We start from the raw sequence: 19,208 nt of genomic DNA, 5'->3' as shown, positions 1-19,208 counted from the left end.
AGAGTGACGTTCCTACAGCCCAGAGGAAGAGGTTCACCAGGATAGAGATGGCTAGAGTCCTCATGGAAAGGAACCAGTACAAGGAGAGACTGATGGAATTACAGGAGGCTGTTAGGTGGACAGAGATGATCAGGTGAGGAGGAGAGGAGAGAGTAGGATTGAAGGGAATAGAATAGAGCCAGTATACAATGCAATCCCTCAGCTAACCATGTATTTTTAAACAATATGGCCAATTAAACAATTTGGTCAATTATATCGCCACATTTTCCACTAAACAAGGATTGAAACTAGGCCACTGCTATACACTTGAGTCAGTGGTGGTCGGTGCCATTTAAGATCAGGGAGGACAATTTTTTTTAAATGAGCATGGCCTTATTTCTATTACAGCATATTGGATAAATGTCATTCACATTCCCCATTCTTTTCTGCTTGCTTCCGTTTAAGATTTGTTTTTCAACAGAATCGGCAGAATGAATACACCCCTGATCACCCGCAAACACAGGTTACTTTCATAGAAGCCACATACAAACAGCATAATCACTTTGTTTGTTGTATGATTCCTTCTCACATCCACGCTCTCTCCTCTTCTCACCTTTTCCCTTCGCTTGTGGACTTCATTGCACAGCACAACAGCTGTCTGTGACCAGGCGCAAATGATCGCTAACCACTACACCAAGCCTACATTGTTGTCACCATGTTAGCTAATGTCATAGTCAACATATCTACTAGAACTAATGTGTTAGTAAACCTGCTACAATCATGCAGTACGGTGTACAGTCAGTAAGCAGTTTAGCAGTTACACTGGTGAGCCCAGTGGCAATACATTTATTAAACCAAAAGCTTACCTTGACATGGAAGAGTTCCAGTGTTGGATAGCCATAGCTAACGAGAGAGAGAGGCTCTAAATGTATATATTATTATTATATTTCTTTTTTTTCTTCTCTAGAATCAGATACCTATATGAAGGAATAGGCAAAGGATTATGGACACAACATATTAATCCTTTCCCCAGTTGTTTCCATGGCCTCTGCTGTAGTAATATGCTGCAGTTGCTTAATAACTGGTTCCCAGAGTGACGTCAAAGTCCATTGTTTCAGAACACCAAACGTCCAGAATGTTCAAAAGTAAATAAACATTTTTGGAGATCAAATGTTAATAAATAGAATGAAACATAATACTATGTTGCCTAGTGAAGGGTTTCCTTCTCCACAACCCCTTTCATATACACTCTTTAATCTCCACTCTGAGACTCCACTGAAATCATCCTTCTGCTCTATCCTTGCTCTACCAATTTAAATGAATGAGTTGAAGGGATAGTTCAGAGAAATTACATAGTTATCTAAATATCTCTTTACTTAGAAGGCATTTTATGGACAAGGAGTGACTGCAATCAACACTTTGGTTTTGTTAAATTAACCAATGTCGTAAGTAATTCTGCTGAACTGTCTCTTTAACATGATGTTGTGTTGTCTTACCAGAGCCTCCAGAGAAAACCCTTCCCTTACTGAGAAGAAGAAATCCAGCATCTGGCAATTGTAAGCAGTCTCAAATAATCTTTCCTTCAATGACTACCTACCTGTACGAATTAACTCATAGGAATTATATACATTTCTGATATGATGTATCCAACACTATCAACATGATATCATATGCTAACATTCTGGAAATTCCATCCCTGTTTTCTTTCTTTTTGGATGTGCTATTAAATGTTCAGTCTTAGGTAAATGTTTTAAAAGTCATAGCCATCCCTCTCTTGCCCCTTGGTACAGTAACTACAGTCTAGCCATGGGTTTAAATACTATTTCAAATCCTTTCAAATCCTTTAGCTTTGCTTGATTGAGCTTGCCTATTGCAACGGAACCAATAGAAAATTCCCTACTGCGTATATCCCGCCACCTGGCAGTCCATGCAGGATAAAGCAAACGTTCAAAGTATTTGAACAATTTTAAATAGTATTTGAACCCAGGTCTGCTACAGTCCCCTGAACAATAGACATATCCTGGATGTGTACTACTCTTCATGTTTTCCATCCAATCCACAAACAAATCAGTCCAATGTGATTCTCTTGCCCTCCCTCCCGCCTGCCTCTGTTGCCTTACGTTGTCCTGCTAGTCTGCTTAAAGACTGCTGAGAGGGAGAGGTCTATGTCAGCTGATTGTATCTCCTTCATGTCCTCTCAGAAGTTTTATTTGTTAAGAGGACAATGTATGGACAAGTGCTTCATTCTGCAATAGGCCTATAACCTGCTGTAATGCAGAGATTTAAATATGTCCAACTCTTTATTAATGCGCACTCTTGTAAGATCTACTGTCCATTACAGTATGATGTGTAGACATATGAAGAAAATAATACAAATATAATTGCATGCTTCTTTTGATCAACTGACAGAGGTGTCCTCCTTCATCCCTGTGAGTTTTACTGTGACTGACTGTCTTAACATGGGACTCTTTCCTCTTACTGTGCTGTGGAGCTCATTGTAATCACATGTTATGCAGTTTATTGAAATCTATCTGCTTGATTACCATCTGTCCCACACCACATTACTATCTGCTATTAACATTCAGATAACATATGCCAAAACGTATATACAAACACAGAAATACACAGGTGTAGGTGTCCTAATGTACAGTACTAATGTACTGTATGTAGGCTTATAACACTATATTAATATGTATGACTCCCGTTCAGTTAAGGGGCCACGAGTGGTATTGTGATGGGTGGGCCTTGGCTCTGTTAATCAACATTCCCAAATCCCCAGCATGCTTCACTTCACTATACTTGAGGTGATGGTGGTGGTTGTGGTGGTGGTGGGTGACTGTTTACTGTTGGTTGGTGGTTGACCCCCGGCCTTGCTCCTCCCTATACCACCCCCCCCCCCTCCCCTTCGCATCCCTATGGTTTCTCTCTCCCCTCGCAGTTTCAGCCGCCTCTTTAGCCCCTCCTCCTCCAGCACAGCAGTGATGAAGAAGGCGGAGTCCCAGGCGAGGGAGGTGAAGTACACGCCCCCTGCAGGAGGGGGAATGAAGAAGAGGAGCAGCACCTTCTCCCAGTTCCCCACCGAGAAGTCCAAGGCCTTCGACTTCCTCAACGAGGAGTGAGTAGTGACAGCACTCATTCTGTCATGTGTTAGTACTGTTGTAGCTCTCCTTATTCCTCTCTTGACCTCTGCCATGATGAGCCATGGTCATTCACTCCATGTATTACACAGCACTTATAATATAATCATGGATATGTGGGTCAACTACTTATGATGGTTAGAACTGTTCATAACCTGTTCTATTTTACAACTGTTCATGACCTGTTCTATTTTACAACTGTTCATGACCTGTTCTATTTTACAACTGTTCATGACCTGTTCTATTTTACAACTGTTCATGACCTGTTCTATTTTACAACTGTTCATGACCTGTTCTATTTTACAACTGTTCATGACCATGCTACACAAACGTTCACATACTCCTAGGGCTTGTTTCTCATGACCCATATTGGGCATATTTCTGGACCTCAAAGCCTTTTCATTGGAGAATCTCATTTGACAGTGCTTTCTATTCCAGGATTCAGCAAACCAGCCCATAATGTAATTTTTTGTAATGAAATTCCCTTTTTGTCTTGTCTCCCTGTCAGAATGGACCCATTTGCCTCTCCGTCCCGTAGGGAGCAAAAGAGGGCCCAGTACAGACAGGTCAAAGCCCACATGCAGAAGGAGGATGGACAGGTACAGGCCCATGGATGGAGTCTACCCAGCAAATCTAAGGTAGGAGAGGAGGGGAGGGGAGGGAGAGAGAGAGGGAGAGAGTTCACAATAATAACCATATCCAAGTTTTTTTTAATTTTTTATATGACATCTTGTGTGTCCTTTCAGGTAGTGAACGGGGGCCCAACAGAGAACAATCTACCTGTGCCAGTCTACCTGAGGCCCCTGGACCAGAAAGATGCTTCTATGAAGGTGAGCACAGCACACACTGGGATTAAGTTAACTTCATTTTGATCTGTGAAAACATACATTACTTTTGTGCACAATGCAACATTTGAATACCAAGTTGTGATACACAAGTATAATACATGTTTCGCAATGGAGGCTGCTGAGGGGAGGACAGCTCATAATGGCTGGAATGGAGCAAATGGAATGGCATCAAACACATGGAAACTTTGTGTTTGATGTTGTTGATACCTTTCCACTAATTCCGCTCCAGCCTTTACCACGTGCCCGTCCTCCCTAATTAAGGTGCCACTAACCTCCTGTGGTGTATTGAGCTTTTTTAAATGCAATGTCTATAAATGTTACGCTGTTTGATTGATTGATGTGTCTGCAGCTGTGGTGTGCTGCGGGTGTGAACCTGTCAGGAGGGAAGATCAGAGAGGGAGGGTCCATGTTGGAAGGACAGAGCAGGAAGGGCTCTGTGAGCAGCCTGGATAATTTAGAGACAGAGAACAAGGTAAGGGGGAGGTGTTTTGAGCATGTTGGCCAAGGGGGGTTTACCCGTACCTTAAGCACCTTGACATAAGGAGGGTGTCTCATCAGGATCACAGGACAGTATATGGAAACTTCTGTTTTTGAGAGCTTGTATATCAGTCAACAAAAGTACTATATGCTGGAACTTTACAATATAAGTGTGTTTAAAACAGCTTATTACTGTTTTTGAGAGCTTGTACTGTAAATTACTGGAGAAAGAAGACTGGATAGTAATACATACAGATACAAGTTAAAGCTCTCATATTTACGAGCACTGGCCTCAAGCCATCATGACAGGGCTCAGTCAAGTCAACATTGTTAGCCCTTACACATACTAGTCCTGGTATAATGGAGCCCTTACACATACTAGTCCTGGTATAATGGAGCCCTTGCTCATGATCAGTCTGTCCTGTCCTTGCTCATGATCAGTCTGTCCTGTCCTTGCTCATGATCAGTCTGTCCTGTCCTTGCTCCAGGAGCAGGAGAAAGGTGACCAGGAGAAGGAGAAGGAGCTGCGTCTGCAGGATGAGATGTCCTGCAGGGTGTGGATCTGTACCAGTACCCACTCCTCTACTAAAGTCATGGTGCTGGAGGCCAACCAGCCCTCTGACCTGCTGGACAGCTTCTACGCCTGCAACTCACACGTCCTCTGCATCGCCAGCATACCAGGTTTGTGTGTGATGTTTGTGTGTAGTGTGTGTATGTTTGTGTACAGTTTATGAGGAATTTATAGTATTAAGATGGGTCTGTATATGTCAGTGTTGACTGGTGTTACTTTCAATCAGATGAAGGGGTCATTGTAATGTCTGAATGGAATGAATAAAACGGTACTGTGTGTGTGTGCTCACTTCTGTGTGTTTTCACATGTCTGTTTCTCAGGTGTGTTGGAGACAGACTACCCTGCAGGGGAGGAGCTACCTGTACCCCAGGACCAGGTGTCCGGGCCAGTTGATGGCGTGTCGTTGACAGGCAGCGTGGCCAGTCTGGGCTCCACTGGCAGCGACGGCGCCTTGGCAACAGAAGGGACCACCGCCGTCCTCCAGATGGCCGGGGCAGGGCTCAATGACCTCCCGGCTCAGCACAGCTCAGGTAACACAGACACAGGAACTGGCCGTGGTTCAGGACATTATAGCAGTGGTCACCTCCATCACTAGTCCTGGAGAGATACAGGGCTTGAAGACGTTTGTTCCTGCCCAGAACTAACCCATTTGATTCAACCAGGAGTAGTTGAATGAGGGGTTTTAGTGTTTCACACACAATAAAACTGGGGTATGCCCTGGGTTCCACCCTGAATCATCCTTTTGTATCTAATGCATACTTACTGTAATATTTTCTCTCTACATATTCCCCCTACCTCCACCCAACAGTGGATCTGTCCAGAGAGCCCAGTCCTGCAGAGGATGGGGTCCCCACGGCGGAAGAGGCCACAGAGGCTACAGAGGAGGGGGAGGAGAGCCAGGGGCTGGTCGTCAGTCAGCCAGGCACCTACACAGAACACGTGTTCACAGACCCTCTGGGAGCCGGCCACCATGAGTCCTCCACTGCAGAAACACAGAGGTGAGACTGTCTGACCTAGTACTAGTTAGTAGTGACCTGACCAGGGAGAACTCTGGTCCCTTGTTTAAGGCACTGGGTTATATACATGAGTAATTAATGAATGTATGACTTTCTTAATGTGTGTTTGATACACTAAAGCTCACCAGCCTTGTTCTTTCTCTCTGTCTCTCAGGGACCAGGAGGGGGTGGGCGAGGCTTCTCTTCCCGACGACATGCTCCCTGCTGGGGAGGACGTCCAGAGGATGAGCAGCGCCCTGCCCACCATGTGGCTGGGGGCCCAGAACGGATGGTGAGGACAAGGGAGTGGTCACCAGGGGCCACTAGGGCCACACAGAAATAAATGAGTATGGAATATACAGTAGAATCTCTTTGGTCAAGAAAAGAAAAATGCATTATACATTTTTAGTAATTTCTCTGTTAATCTTTATTTTTGTTTATGCATCCTGATCTGTATAATTATCTGTAGAAAATCATCCCCATTTATTTTGGGATTGTGTTTTTTAATCTTTGTCTCCTCTCTTGTCTCCTCCCTCTCTAGTTTGTATGTGCACTCGTCTGTGGCTCGGTGGAAGAAGTGTCTCCACGCCATCAAGCTAAAGGACTCCATCCTCAACATAGTGTGAGTACTCTGAGGACTCCACTCGTACTCAAGGTCATTTATATACAATACCAGTCAATAGTTTGGACACACCTACTCATTCAAGGGTTTTTTCTTTATTTTTACTATTTTCTACATTGTAGAACAATAGTGATGACATCAAAACTATGAAATAACACATATGGAATCATGTAGTAACCAAAAAAAGTGGTAAACAAATCAAAATATATTTTATATTTCAGATTCTTCAAAGTTGCCACCCTTTGCCTTGATGACAGTTTTGCACACTCTTGGCATTCTCTCAACCAGCTTCAACTAGCCTGTACCCCCGCACACGGACTCGGTACCGGTACCCCCTGTATATAGCCTCGTTATTGTTATTCTTGTTGTGTTACTTTTTATTTTAGTCTACTTGGTAATTGTTTTCTTAACTCTTCTTAAACTGCAGTGTTGGTTAAGGGCTTGTAAGTAAGCATTTCACAGTAAAGTCTACACTTGTTGTATTCGGCGCATGTGACAAATAACATTTGATTTGATGAGGAATGCTTTTCCAACAGTCTTGAAGGAGTTCCCACATATGCTGAGCACTTGTTGGCTGCTTTTCCTTCACTCTGCGGTCCAACTCATCCCAAACCATCTCAATTGGGTTGAGGTCGGGTGATTGTTGAGGCCAGGTCATCTGATGCAGCACTCCATCACTCTCCTTCTTGGTCAAATTGCCCTTACACAGCCTGGAGGTGTGTTGGGTCATTGTCCTGTTGAAAAACAAATGATAGTCCCACTAAGCGCAAACCAGATGGGATGGCGTATCGCTGCAGAATGCTGTGGTAGCCATGCTGCTTAAGTGTGCCTTGAATTCTAAATAAATCACCGATCAGTGTCACCAGCAAAGCACCATCACACCTCCTCCTCCATGCTTCACAGTCGGAACTACACATGCGGAGATCATCTGTTCACCTACTCTGCGTCTCACAAAGACACAGCGGTTGGAACCAAAAATCTCAAATTTGGACTCATCAGACCAAAGGACAGATTTCCACCGGTCTAATGTCCATTGCTCTTGTTTCTTGGCCCAAGCAAGTCTCTTCTTATTATTGGTGTCCTTGAGTAGTGGTTTCTTTGCAGCAATTCGGCCAATTCACACAGCCTCCTCTGAACAGTTGATGTTTGAGTTTTTTTTTTTTTTACAGGGACAGTGCACATTAATCAACGTTTCAGTAAAAGTGCCGGTTTTAGCCAGCCGACTAATTTTCAACCGCAGTCCCTGGGCAGGTTATGTTGAGATGTGTATTTTACTTGAACTTTGTGAAGCATTTATTTGGGCTGCAATCTGAGGTGCAGTTTACTCTAATGAACTTATCCTCTGCAGCAGAGGTAACTTTGGGTCTTCCTTTCCTGTGGCGGTCCTCATAAGAGCCATTTTCATCATCGTGCTTGGTGTTTTTTGCCACTGCGCTTGAAGAAACTTTGAAAGTTCTTGAAATTTTGCGGATTGACCGACCTTCATGTCTTAAAGTAATAATGGACTGTAATTTCTCTTTGCTTATTTGAGCTGTTCTTCCATAATATGAAATAGGGCTATCTTCTATATACCACCCCTGCCTTTTCACAACACAACTGATTGGCTCAAATGCATTAAGAAGGAAAGAAATTCCACAAATTAACTTTTAACAAGGCACACCTGTTGATTGAAATGCATTCCAGGTGACTACCACATGAAGCTGGTTGAGAGAATGCCAAGAGTGTTCAAAGCTGTCATCAAGGCAAAGGGTGGTTACTTTGAAGAATTTAAAATATTAAATATATTTTGATTTGTTTAACACTTTTTTGGTTACTACATGATTCCATATGTGTTATTTCATAGTTTTTATGTCTTAACTATTATTCTACGTAGACAATAGTAAAAATAAATAAAAACCCTTGAATGAGTAGGTGTGTCCAAACTTTTGACTGGTACTGTACATGATTGATATGATTTTTTTTATTATTTCACACACAAAGGTTCCCAAAGAGAGACAGACAGTACTTGTAGTGAGTATTCAGGCCATGTATATCTCACCAGACATGTCTTGTAGTGAGTATTCAGGCCATGTATATCTCACCAGACATGTCTTGTAGTGAGTATTCAGGCCATGTATATCTCACCAGACATGTCTTGTAGTGAGTATTCAGGCCATGTATATCTCACCAGACATGTCTTGTAGTGAGTATTCAGGCCATGTATATCTCACCAGACATGTCTTGTAGTGAGTATTCAGGCCATGTATATCTCACCAGACATGTCTATGTGTGCTCTCTGTCTGCAGGCATGTGAGAGGAAGAGTCCTGGTTGCCTTGGCGGATGGCACGTTGGCTATATTCCACAGAGGCCTGGGTAAGGATGCATTGATTCAAGCCATGTTGTGATGCAGGTTACTGTTTTTGTAATGAATCTTCTAGCTGGCCAAGCCACAAAGTAATACAATATTATTTTAAACCTAACCATAACCTTAACCACACTGCTAACCCTAATGCCTAACCCTAACCTTAAATAATGACCAAAAAGAAAATGTGTGTTTCATATGAATTTTCACAATATAGACAATTTTGACTTTGCAGCTGGCCTATCTAGCGGAAATCGCTCAGTTCTGCCTCCAAGACCAGACTCTAATAAATGTCAACCTGCTATTGTGATGCTCCCTGGAGTAAAACGGCTTGGCAGCCATTTTGTGTCACAGGCATGTCATTTCTCTGTGTGTTTCTCCCTATGCAGATGGACAGTGGGATCTGACCAACTACCACCTACTAGACCTGGGCCGGCCGCACCACTCTATCCGCTGTATGACAGTGGTGCATGACAAGGTGTGGTGTGGCTACAGGAACAAGATCTACGTCATCCAACCCAAGGCCATGAGGATAGAGGTACATCATCTGACATGGTTTATACTGTAAACCTTCTGATGGTACAAGGGGGGACAGTGTAAAGCGATTTGTGTTTCGGAAAAGTGCTAGATAAATGTGAATCCTTATGACTTTCCCCACAGCCGTTAGAAGTCTTTTCCAAAATTCACAAAAGGAAGTTTCACAAAATGACACTAAGTTATTGTATAATCTCCCTTTTGGTTTGAAGATGTTTTGTTGTCCTAATTGTTGTAGTTCTACTTTTAAGTCTTTCATCCATGAAATTGATAAAGCCCCTCTGGTGACTTATTCCACATAGGTTAGAATAACTCCAGCCCACTTTGACCTTTTGAGATCAGTGTCTTATGTTTCTTGTGATCTAACATTTGTGTATTCTCTCAAATGTACAACCACAATTAAATAGAGTATACACTGTATATCAGCCCATGATGTCTGTGCAATATCTAATAGTGATATAGTGTGGTTTAACATGGTTATAATGCTAACTTATCTATTTCCTCCTGTGTAGAAGTTGTTTGACGCCCACCCCCGGAAGGAGAGTCAGGTGCGTCAGCTGGCCTGGGTGGGAGATGGGATCTGGGTATCCATCCGCCTGGACTCCACCCTCAGACTGTTCCACGCCCACACCTACCAGCACCTCCAGGACGTCGACATAGAGCCCTACGTCTCCAAGATGCTGGGTACTGTACATTGACTCACTGTTCAAATCAATACAGCTTTATTGGCATGGGGTACTGACATTGACAAAGCAGAGGAGTTTTAGGATGATAGATGTAAAAATAACTTTGTTTCAGTAGAATGCATGGGGAATACATGAATGATGGTGCTTAGGGCTGTTGCGGTTACCGTATTACCACCACACCGGCGTCATGAGTCATGACCTCAGTCAAATTCCACATGACCGTTGATTCACAGTAATCTCCTCTTATGCACTCTGGACATGCGTTGGTACAGTTTGATTTGATTTGATTTACAGTAGTACCCAACTCGCTAACGGCCGTCAGGTCGCTAATGGTCCGGTACTCAGGGCTCTATTGTCCCTCTAACCACTCTGACATCAATGCAAATGAAAATCACATCAAACACTTATCATCAAAACAGTACCATGCTTACATTTCTTGTCTTTCCCATTCACCCTCTGAATGGCACGCATACACAATCCATGTCTCAATTGTGTCAAGGCTTAAAAATCCTTCTTTAAACTGTCTCTTCCACTTCATCTACACTGATTTGAAGTGAATTTAACATGAATAATGGATCATAAATTTAACCTGGATTCATCTGGTCAGTCTGTCATGGGAAGTGTTTTGTACACTCAGTGTACGTTACCCTGTTACACTGTCAATTTAGCATGAGTTTATGCAGTGTTATGACCCTGTTCTCTCTTCTCTCCCCTTCTCTAGGTACGGGTAAACTGGGCTTCTCCTTCGTCAGGATCACAGCCCTCATGATATCCTGTAGCCGTCTGTGGGTCGGAACAGGAAATGGTGTCATCATCTCCATCCCGCTGTCAGAAGGTAAGTCCATACGAGCTACATCTCAGTCATCTAAGATGGCCTCCTCTCCTCACCTTCCCTCATTCATTGTTCCTTTCCCCTTGAAAAGGTTCACGTCCCTCAAAAGACCAAGTTTTATAACAACGTAACGATCAACAAATATTTTTCAAGCCACTGTATGAAGTTGTTGGATGGTGAAAAGGTGTATCTACTTAACTTGGCCCATTCATTCACGCAGGTTGACGTTTATTGAGTGATTTCCACTTGATGGGCCAGCTGCAAAGTCAAAATTGGCTATATTGTAAAAAGTCATGAAAACAGAAAAGAGCTTTTTGGTCTTAATTTAAGGTTAGGCATAAGGTTAGCAGTGTGGTTACAGTTAGGGTTTAATGTCTGTGGCTGAGCCAGCTAGTGGCTGTCCTGCTGAGCTGCCTCAGTACACCTGCTTAATTAACACTCATACAGTGAATGAACCAGCTCCAATTAGCTGTCTGTAAAGGAGAGAGTGGGTATTCATAGACTCTCTACTCCTCCACTGCCCCATATATCCCTCCTCCTCTCCTGCCTCTTTCACTGAAGCTATAGGTCCTCCAGCATGGAGTCTTACTGAGGGGCCTCAGGGGTGAGTCTCCAGCACACAGCAAGCTTAACCAGACTTCTCTCTTTCTTTACTACTCTGTTTCTCTCCCTCTGTCCCTCTATCCCTCCTCCTCTTTCCTGCTGTCTTGCCCTTTCTATCTCTAGTGCTTCTATTCCTAGTCAGTTCCATATAGCTGCATCTTCTCCTCTTTTCCTCTCTACCCTTCTCTCTCTCTATCCTCCTCTCTGTGTATTTGGGCCTGCTTTGTGCTCTTTGGTCAGTTCTGGTCTCTCCCTGCCTGTTGTTTCTGATCCTAGTAGTGGATCTCTGGTCTCTCCCTGCCTGTTGTTTCTGATCCTAGTAGTGGGTCTCTGGTCTCTCCCTGCCTGTTGTTTCTGATCCTAGTAGTGGGTCTCTGGTCTCTCCCTGCCTGTTGTTTCTGATCCTAGTAGTGGATCTCTGGTCTCTCCCTGCCTGTTGTTTCTGATCCTAGTAGTGGATCTCTGGTCTCTCCCTGCCTGTTGTTTCTGATCCTAGTAGTGGATCTCTGGTCTCTCCCTGCCTGTTGTTTCTGATCCTAGTAGTGGATCTCTGGTCTCTCCCTGCCTGTTGTTTCTGATCCTAGTAGTGGATCTCTGGTCTCTCCCTGCCTGTTGTTTCTGATCCTAGTAGTGGGTCTCTGGTCTCTCCCTGCCTGTTGTTTCTGATCCTAGTAGTGGATCTCTGGTCTCTCCTTAAGTTAGTTTTCTGCTTCTCTCAATGCAGCTAGACAAACAGACAGACAACAGTTAGTTTTCTGCTTCTCTCTATGCAGCTAGACAAACAGACAGACAACAGTTTGTTTGTCTAGCTGCATAGAGAGAAGCAGAAAACTAACTGTTGTCTGTCTGTTTGTCTAGCTGCATAGAGAGAAGCAGAAAACTGACAGACAACAGTTAGTTTTCTGCTTCTCTCTATGCAGCTAGACAAACAGACAGACCCAACTGACTGCTTCCTTGTCTGTGCAGGGCAATCGCAGTCATTGTTGCTCTGTTGACGACCCATAACCTGTCTTTTAGTTTTAACTTGTCTGTATTGTTTCTAAACGTTTCACTCCATTCATTCATTTCATAATGACTCCTTCCTTTCCAAGTGTAGCATGTTTACAGCGTGACCTTGGCTTTGGGTCGACTGTATGTGTTTTCAGGATGGCCTTGCAGTTACTGACACATTTCACAATCTACAACATCCTTTCCATTAACCTTCTCTCTCTCTCTCTCTCCTTCTCTCTCCATCGCTCTCTCTCTTTCTCTCGCTCTCTCTGTCTCTCTCTCTCTCTCTCTCTCTCTCTCTCTCTCTCTCTCCATCGCGCTCTCTCTCTCTCTCCTCTTTTCAGTCTTCTTCCCATCTTCACAATCACTCTTTTCTTTCTGTCTGAGTCATGTTTCACCCCCTTGTTCCATATGACACATGCTGTCATCTGTCTGTTTACTCCAGGCAAGAGCTGGGCTGTGATGTCATCATAGTGCACCCATGGCCTTGTGGTATATTTACACAATAAGGCCCAAGGTGGTGTGGTATATGGACAATATACCACAAACACCCAAGGTGCCTTTTTGCTATTATAAACTGGTAACCAACGTAAATAGAGCAGTACAAATATTTTTTTTGTCATACTCGTGGTATACGAACTGATATACCATGGCTGTCAGTCGATCAGCATTCAGGGCTCGAACATCCAGTTTATAATGGAGGCTTTGTAGTGTGCCGCTTGCTATGGATGGATAACAAGCTAAATGGATTCACTTCGCAAAACATTACAGTTAAGAAATTCTTAATTTAAGGCCAGGAGTTTTTCCTGACATCATTACTCTATAGGTTTTGTTTTTAACTCTATAGTTGTCTTCTTGTTGTTGTGACGTTGTAGCCAACAAGACAGCGGGTGCAGTGCCAAATCGCCCTGGCGGTGCCGTGCGGGTGTTCAGTGAGGAGGGCACGGAGAGCACTTTGCCAGGCAGCTTCGTGCCCTACTGTTCCATGGCACAGGCACAGCTGTGTTTCCACGGACACAGAGACGCAGTCAAGTTCTTTGCAGCCGTCCCAGGTAAGCAGCAAGGGGTAGTGATCATTAGGGTGTGCAACGAGAAACATTTTGAAACAGAAAATTCAAATGATTGTGCGCAGGTAGTCCCTACCTGTTTCATTCAGTTTTCTTCCTGAACTTGACCTAGAAAGTACTCAATACTTAACTTCCTGTTCCAGGTCAGGTGATCCCGTCCCCCGGACCAGGAGGGGATTCTGGGTCGGATGACCCCGCCTGTGAGTCGTCTGACATGGCGACCTCTGAACCTGCCAAAACCTTCCTGGTCATGAGTGGAGGAGAAGGCTACATCGACTTCAGAATGGGTGAGTTGTGTGTGTGTGTGTGTGTGTGTGGGGGGGTGTGTGTGTGGGGGGGTGTATGACGTTATATGACGTATCTCTCCTCAACAGGTGATGATGTAGGAGAGGTGGATGGCAGCCTATCGGAGCCCACCATGAAGCAGGCCACCCCCGCCAAACCAGAACGCAGCCACATCATCGTCTGGCAAGTCACTTCCTGCCAGGAGTGAGCCAATCACAGACTAGACTGCCACATCACTACTGGGTCGCACAACCCCCCCGCATGCCCCTCCCTTAGGGTTTAAGTTGTTATTATTGATATTATTATTACTACTGTGGATGACTACATTGTTGCTAAGGATTCTTTTAGTGTCTGTTTTAAATGTATCCATGAATTTGGGGCCCTAATGTTTGCCAGGCAAGGTTAAAGTGAAGTAGGGAAGTCAACTCCTCATAAGTGCACATGGGATAGATAAGTGCACTCTTTTTAAATGCAGTGCACTTCACCGGGCCCTTTTCAAACCGTTGTTTTCACTTGCTCCAGATATCTGCAGGACATTCTAGAAGTCGACTGCGGTATAAATGCAGCTCAGTGTTTTAAAGTAACTGTCCAGTGAAAATCTCAGTTTTAGAAGTCTGTTAACTCATACTCAAATAATGTTGTTGACACTTCAAAACCCCCCACCTCAAACTTGTGTCTCAAACAGACCGTTTCAAAAATGCTTGCTATTTCCTCATTGAGGATGATGTCATCCTCCTGAGGAGGATGAGCTGGCCAATCAGCGGTCTACTCACATAAATATTTTTAATGACCGGTATATGCCCACCCCACTCTGTTGTTGGGGTAAGCCCACACCATTCCATAGGAAAGCAGCATTTTTTTTTTAACATATTTTAATTTTTAAAACTAGGAAAACTATTTCACTTGTATTGTCATTAATTATAGGTCATATTTCATTGAAATCTGGAAACACTGGACAGTTACTTTAAAGGGACAGGCTTATTATGCCAGGTTATTACATATGTACTGTACCACCATGTGTAGGTGCTACGTAATTCCCGTAGTTGAATAAGGATCAAATAATGTCATTTTCCTGTGAGGCAAACTTCTTATATGGTATTTACTGCACATACAATAATGGCACAGGATGAACAAATAATTAAAATAACAGTACAGTCAACAGAGATGAGGAACTGCATTATGTAGATTTAAGATTACATTAAATAAGGGAACATCAGTATTGTATGTTTAGAAACAGAAGACAAAAGGGAATGGTTAAGTGGTTTTTACTGAATTGATGACATCTTATTTTGTAAAGTTATGATATGGGACTGTATGTGTGTGGGTTCACTGTCGAGCATTTTAGATCGTAACCTTTGAACTAAACAGATTTATTTTTGCTACCTTTGTGGTGTTGGTAATGTGAGCAATGTTTGGGCACCTATGTGTGTAGAAAGGACTGTGAGATGTAATGTAGGGCCCTGTTCCAATACTTTAAAAAGCCTTTCTTATTTCCTCACTTTCTTGACGTAATCGGGGAGAAAAGATCCATTTTGAAGTATTGTAACGGTGCCAAAGTTAGTATCAGCCTGCATGGGGAAGTCTTGTACTGTATCTCCGTCCAAATGTCTGCTTGCTCTGCCATTTTGGGCCAAACTCTCTGTTCTGCCATTTTGGGGAAATGTGCTCCTGCTGCAATTTAGGGTCTTCCCTCATGCTAGAGCTCCCTGGCACTTTTAAACATAATGTAGGCCGCTTGAAGTAGAACACCCGTCCGTGGTAATGTACACTTATACTAAAAATGTGCTAACTATTTTAGGGGAAAAGGGTGTAACGGACTATTTATTTCTGTCAAGGTGTACCCAGTTACCAAAGGACAAAAAAATTAAGTATGAAAAGAATATTAAAATGTCATTCGTATCTAACATTATCCATTTGCATCTTCTCTGGGGGTTTTAAGTAAAGTCATAATAGCAAGGATTTGATGATGAATATATATTTTTTAAGGTTTCATCTCTGAAAAATTGTATATTTCACAGGGAATTTATTAATGAACGGAAGTGTTTACGTTGCACCTTAAAAATCATTGTCCACACAGAACTAAGTTTGCTTTGTGTTTCATTTGTTTTTGTGTTTTTACAAATGCATTCAAATAACTTTTTTTACTTTTGATTTTGTGCTCTTTGTACTTGTTGTCTGTGAGACACTTCTATAAATGAATCTGTATTCTGATGGTGTCTGTAACCTGAAAGCAGAAAAACCGATAGACAAGTGTTTCATTTTATATATTTGAAGAAAACAAACTGGGTTGGGATTGGTTAGGCCTTGGCCTGTTTATTTTCCAATTCAGAAGAAATAACGTTCATATCGTGTTGTAGCCATTCCAGTATTTATTTTTCTTATTGAGCCTCGGTGGTTCAGAATGTAACTTTCTACATGAAAAAAACATAATAGGAGAATATTCAAACTGATCAGTAATAATGGTGCCATAAAATGAAACCGTGGTCAATAGAAAATGGAAAATACACAAGGATCAAAGCTAAACAGTCCAGTAACGTCTGTGGACTGATCAGGAGAACAACACATTCATGGTACTAAGCTATGCATGTTTTTTTTAAAGAACACGGCTATGTATTACTTGGTTCAAATCCCTGTTAACTGCCACCGTTTTGGGTGGGTGGATGTCTGCATGTGTGTGTGGCTTGCATTTGAGTGTGTGCGTGCGTGTGTGTGCGTGTGTGTGCGTGTGTGTGTGTGTATCTCCAGTACCCCAGAGGATGGTCTGTAGTATGTACCAGGCCTTTCTCTGGGCCCCTAAAGCCGTATGGCCATAACTGTGGTTTCTCCTGGTAAATGTTTGCTAAAACAGCATCATAACCTTATTTTTAACAATCTATTAAACTCAATTTCATTGGGAATTCATGACTATTGATTCAGCTGATTGATTCATTGATTGTTTGTTTGACATTTAGAAGTCAAGTTAACATAGCAGTTGTGCTTCAATGCATTCCACAGCTGACAGCCAGGAAGCAGCATAACGTCACACACAAATACTACTTATCTGATTCAGAGGGGTTGGGTTAAACGCGGAAGACACATTTCAGTTGAAGGCATTCAGTTGTACAATTGACTAGGTATCCCCCTTTCCCTTAATATATTATGAATTATTATGTGACCTTAAACCTAGTGATAACCTGTTTCAAATGCAGAAGTTAAAACAATACATTCTCACTTTTATCTCAATGAGACAAATGTGTTGTAAAAATTGGAGTGAAAATGGATAGATGAATGGCACAAATCCATTAGCAGCATTCAATGTGGCATTTGCATTTTTAACAGCTTAGAGCCATGCATGTCCCATTCTCTACCAGTAGGGGGCAACATTATTCTGCAAACAGTCAAGGGCTACAGCACCTTCAAAACTACTTCCATGAAATTGTATTGTGATGTAATTTTACCCCTCCTCCCACTCCCTGCTCCACCCATCTCCTCATAAGCCATGCAGGGGCTGTGCCCAGTCTATCCTACGGACATATGTACACGCATGCTGACGTGCTTGGGTGTCTGATGTCACGCATAACCAGAGAGGGGATTCTGAGTCTGTCATGTAGCCTAGCGAGCTACTGCTACTGTTGCCATTCGTTCAGCCTCAGAGGGATGATGGTACTCTGTTAGAAAAACACCTCTGATGTTCAATAGCCTGGTCTGCATCGTTTTAATGCTGTTTATGCAGAGAGACACAGTTATGGTACACAGTGTGTACACCTCTGGCATGCCAGCTATAGCTAGTGTTTATGTAGATACATCTGTGTTTTTGTGTTCCACCCCGTCACCTCTTTCCCTCCCTCCCTCTCCTCCCTCTCCTCCTCCTGCCTGTAGGTCCAACTGCTCTCCAGGTGATGACTCCACAGCAGCAGCAGGGTAACGGTATACTTGGTTATCAGGTGGATTTCACGGATCGTCTCCCACACACGTTACACAGAGGGAGATGGGGGGGGGGGGGAGGTGTGAGAGAGAATAAGAGACTGTTCTGGTGGGACATGCAGAGATACAGAGATAGAGATCCTGTGTACTAGGTAGTATGGTGCTCTGTGGTAGGCTGTCATTACAGCAGTCAAGGGGTAGACTAGCCCAGTCTATCCTCCCCTATCTCCCAGACTAGCCCAGTCTATCCTACCCTATCGCCCAGTACAAGTATTACATTACCAGACCAGCTGTTCTCTCTGTGTTTTCCATTTCTTTCTGTCTCTCTCTTCCTGTCTGTCTAGTGGTCTCACAGAGGCTAGGGTGGGATGAGGCTCTGGTGCCTGTGCCTTTCTCTAGTCCACCCATCCATCCAATCTGTCTGTCTAACCCTGCCTCCAAACCAGCATAACTCTCTCACCCTGACTGAGCCCTAAGGATGAGGGAGTCAGATGAGGGTGGGAGAGGTGAAAAGTGAGAGACAAGGGAGAAGAGAGAGGGTGATGACATGTGACAGAAGAGGGACTTGGCCCTGCTGCCAGAGAGGGGAGTGTCACAGGGCAAATAGCCAGGTCAGAGAGAGAGAGACGGTGGAAGAGGGGGAGGAGAGAGGGCAGATGAGAAAATGAGAGGGGGGAGAGGGAATAGGAGAATAGATTGGGTGAGGGGAAGATTTTCAAGGAGATAGGGGAGGGGCTGGGCAGATGACAGGAAGGAGAAGAGGAGAGAGAACTTCCTGTGTATGTACAGCAGCCTGTGTTTGCGAGCATGCCTACGTAATTCTGTGTGTGAGCACATGCACAAAATGTCTCCCCACAAACTGTTCAGCCACAGCTATTGTTATTAATGTGTGTATAGATGCCCACGTGTCCCGGCAGACATTTAACACTGTCTACTCCACAGAGCCTGACCAGACACAAAACACACACATACAACCATGTATTGAACTCTGCCCCCATAGAGGAATTCATGGACACCCATGTCCAGCTCAGTCCAGCAGTGACTGATTCCCTCTCTTCAATTACTGACCCTCACTCTCTGTGTTTCTGTGTCCAGGATGTTCAGGTGCAGGGAGGGCCTGACCATTAACGGGGACAGGAGGACAAGAGGACCATAAAAATCACCCTCTCACCTATTCTGCAGTGGGGATGTGTGTGTGTGTGTGTGTGTGTGTGTGTGTGTGTGTGTGTGCGTGTGTGTACCTCCTCCAGTGCTGTGTGATTTAAAGCCCCTGAATGAGGAGTGTGTGCCCTTGTCCGCCCGTGGAAGCGTGCAGTATTTCACAGTCACGGCTGCAG

The 19,208-nt window shown here is 43.6% G+C and overlaps 1 protein-coding gene across 7 annotated transcripts in view; it reads left to right on the top strand.

Annotated features, from left to right (window-relative positions):
• LOC106601728 (C-Jun-amino-terminal kinase-interacting protein 4) overlaps window positions 1-16,865 on the top strand; it is a 51,164-nt gene extending 34,299 nt beyond the window's left edge. For 6 of the 7 annotated variants that reach the window (XM_082972788.1, XM_045715491.2, XM_082972787.1 and 3 more), the window contains 18 exons: window positions 3-133; window positions 1,479-1,535; window positions 2,918-3,094; window positions 3,625-3,754; window positions 3,863-3,946; window positions 4,314-4,436; window positions 4,930-5,122; window positions 5,333-5,542; window positions 5,821-6,010; window positions 6,183-6,299; window positions 6,549-6,629; window positions 8,915-8,982; window positions 9,361-9,509; window positions 10,018-10,189; window positions 10,913-11,026; window positions 13,492-13,668; window positions 13,827-13,970; window positions 14,058-16,865. In XM_082972788.1, coding sequence (XP_082828914.1) covers window positions 3-133; window positions 1,479-1,535; window positions 2,918-3,094; window positions 3,625-3,754; window positions 3,863-3,946; window positions 4,314-4,436; window positions 4,930-5,122; window positions 5,333-5,542; window positions 5,821-6,010; window positions 6,183-6,299; window positions 6,549-6,629; window positions 8,915-8,982; window positions 9,361-9,509; window positions 10,018-10,189; window positions 10,913-11,026; window positions 13,492-13,668; window positions 13,827-13,970; window positions 14,058-14,176 — 2,436 coding nt within the window. In that variant the 3' untranslated portion in view covers window positions 14,177-16,865. Of the gene's footprint in view, window positions 1-2; window positions 134-1,478; window positions 1,536-2,917; window positions 3,095-3,624; window positions 3,755-3,862; window positions 3,947-4,313; window positions 4,437-4,929; window positions 5,123-5,332; window positions 5,543-5,820; window positions 6,011-6,182; window positions 6,300-6,548; window positions 6,630-8,914; window positions 8,983-9,360; window positions 9,510-10,017; window positions 10,190-10,912; window positions 11,628-13,491; window positions 13,669-13,826; window positions 13,971-14,057 lie in introns of those variants that run through there. The other variant, XR_014391694.1, reaches the window with a different exon arrangement.
• Window positions 16,866-19,208: the final 2,343 nt, after the last annotated feature.

The sequence above is a fragment of the Salmo salar genome, chromosome 03 (genome assembly GCF_965601325.2).
Source record: "Salmo salar chromosome 03, fSalSal1, whole genome shotgun sequence".
Taxonomy (NCBI): Eukaryota; Metazoa; Chordata; class Actinopteri; order Salmoniformes; family Salmonidae; genus Salmo; species Salmo salar.
The sequence above is the reverse complement of the archived record's forward strand: the minus strand, read 5'-3'. Positions and strand labels throughout refer to the sequence as shown.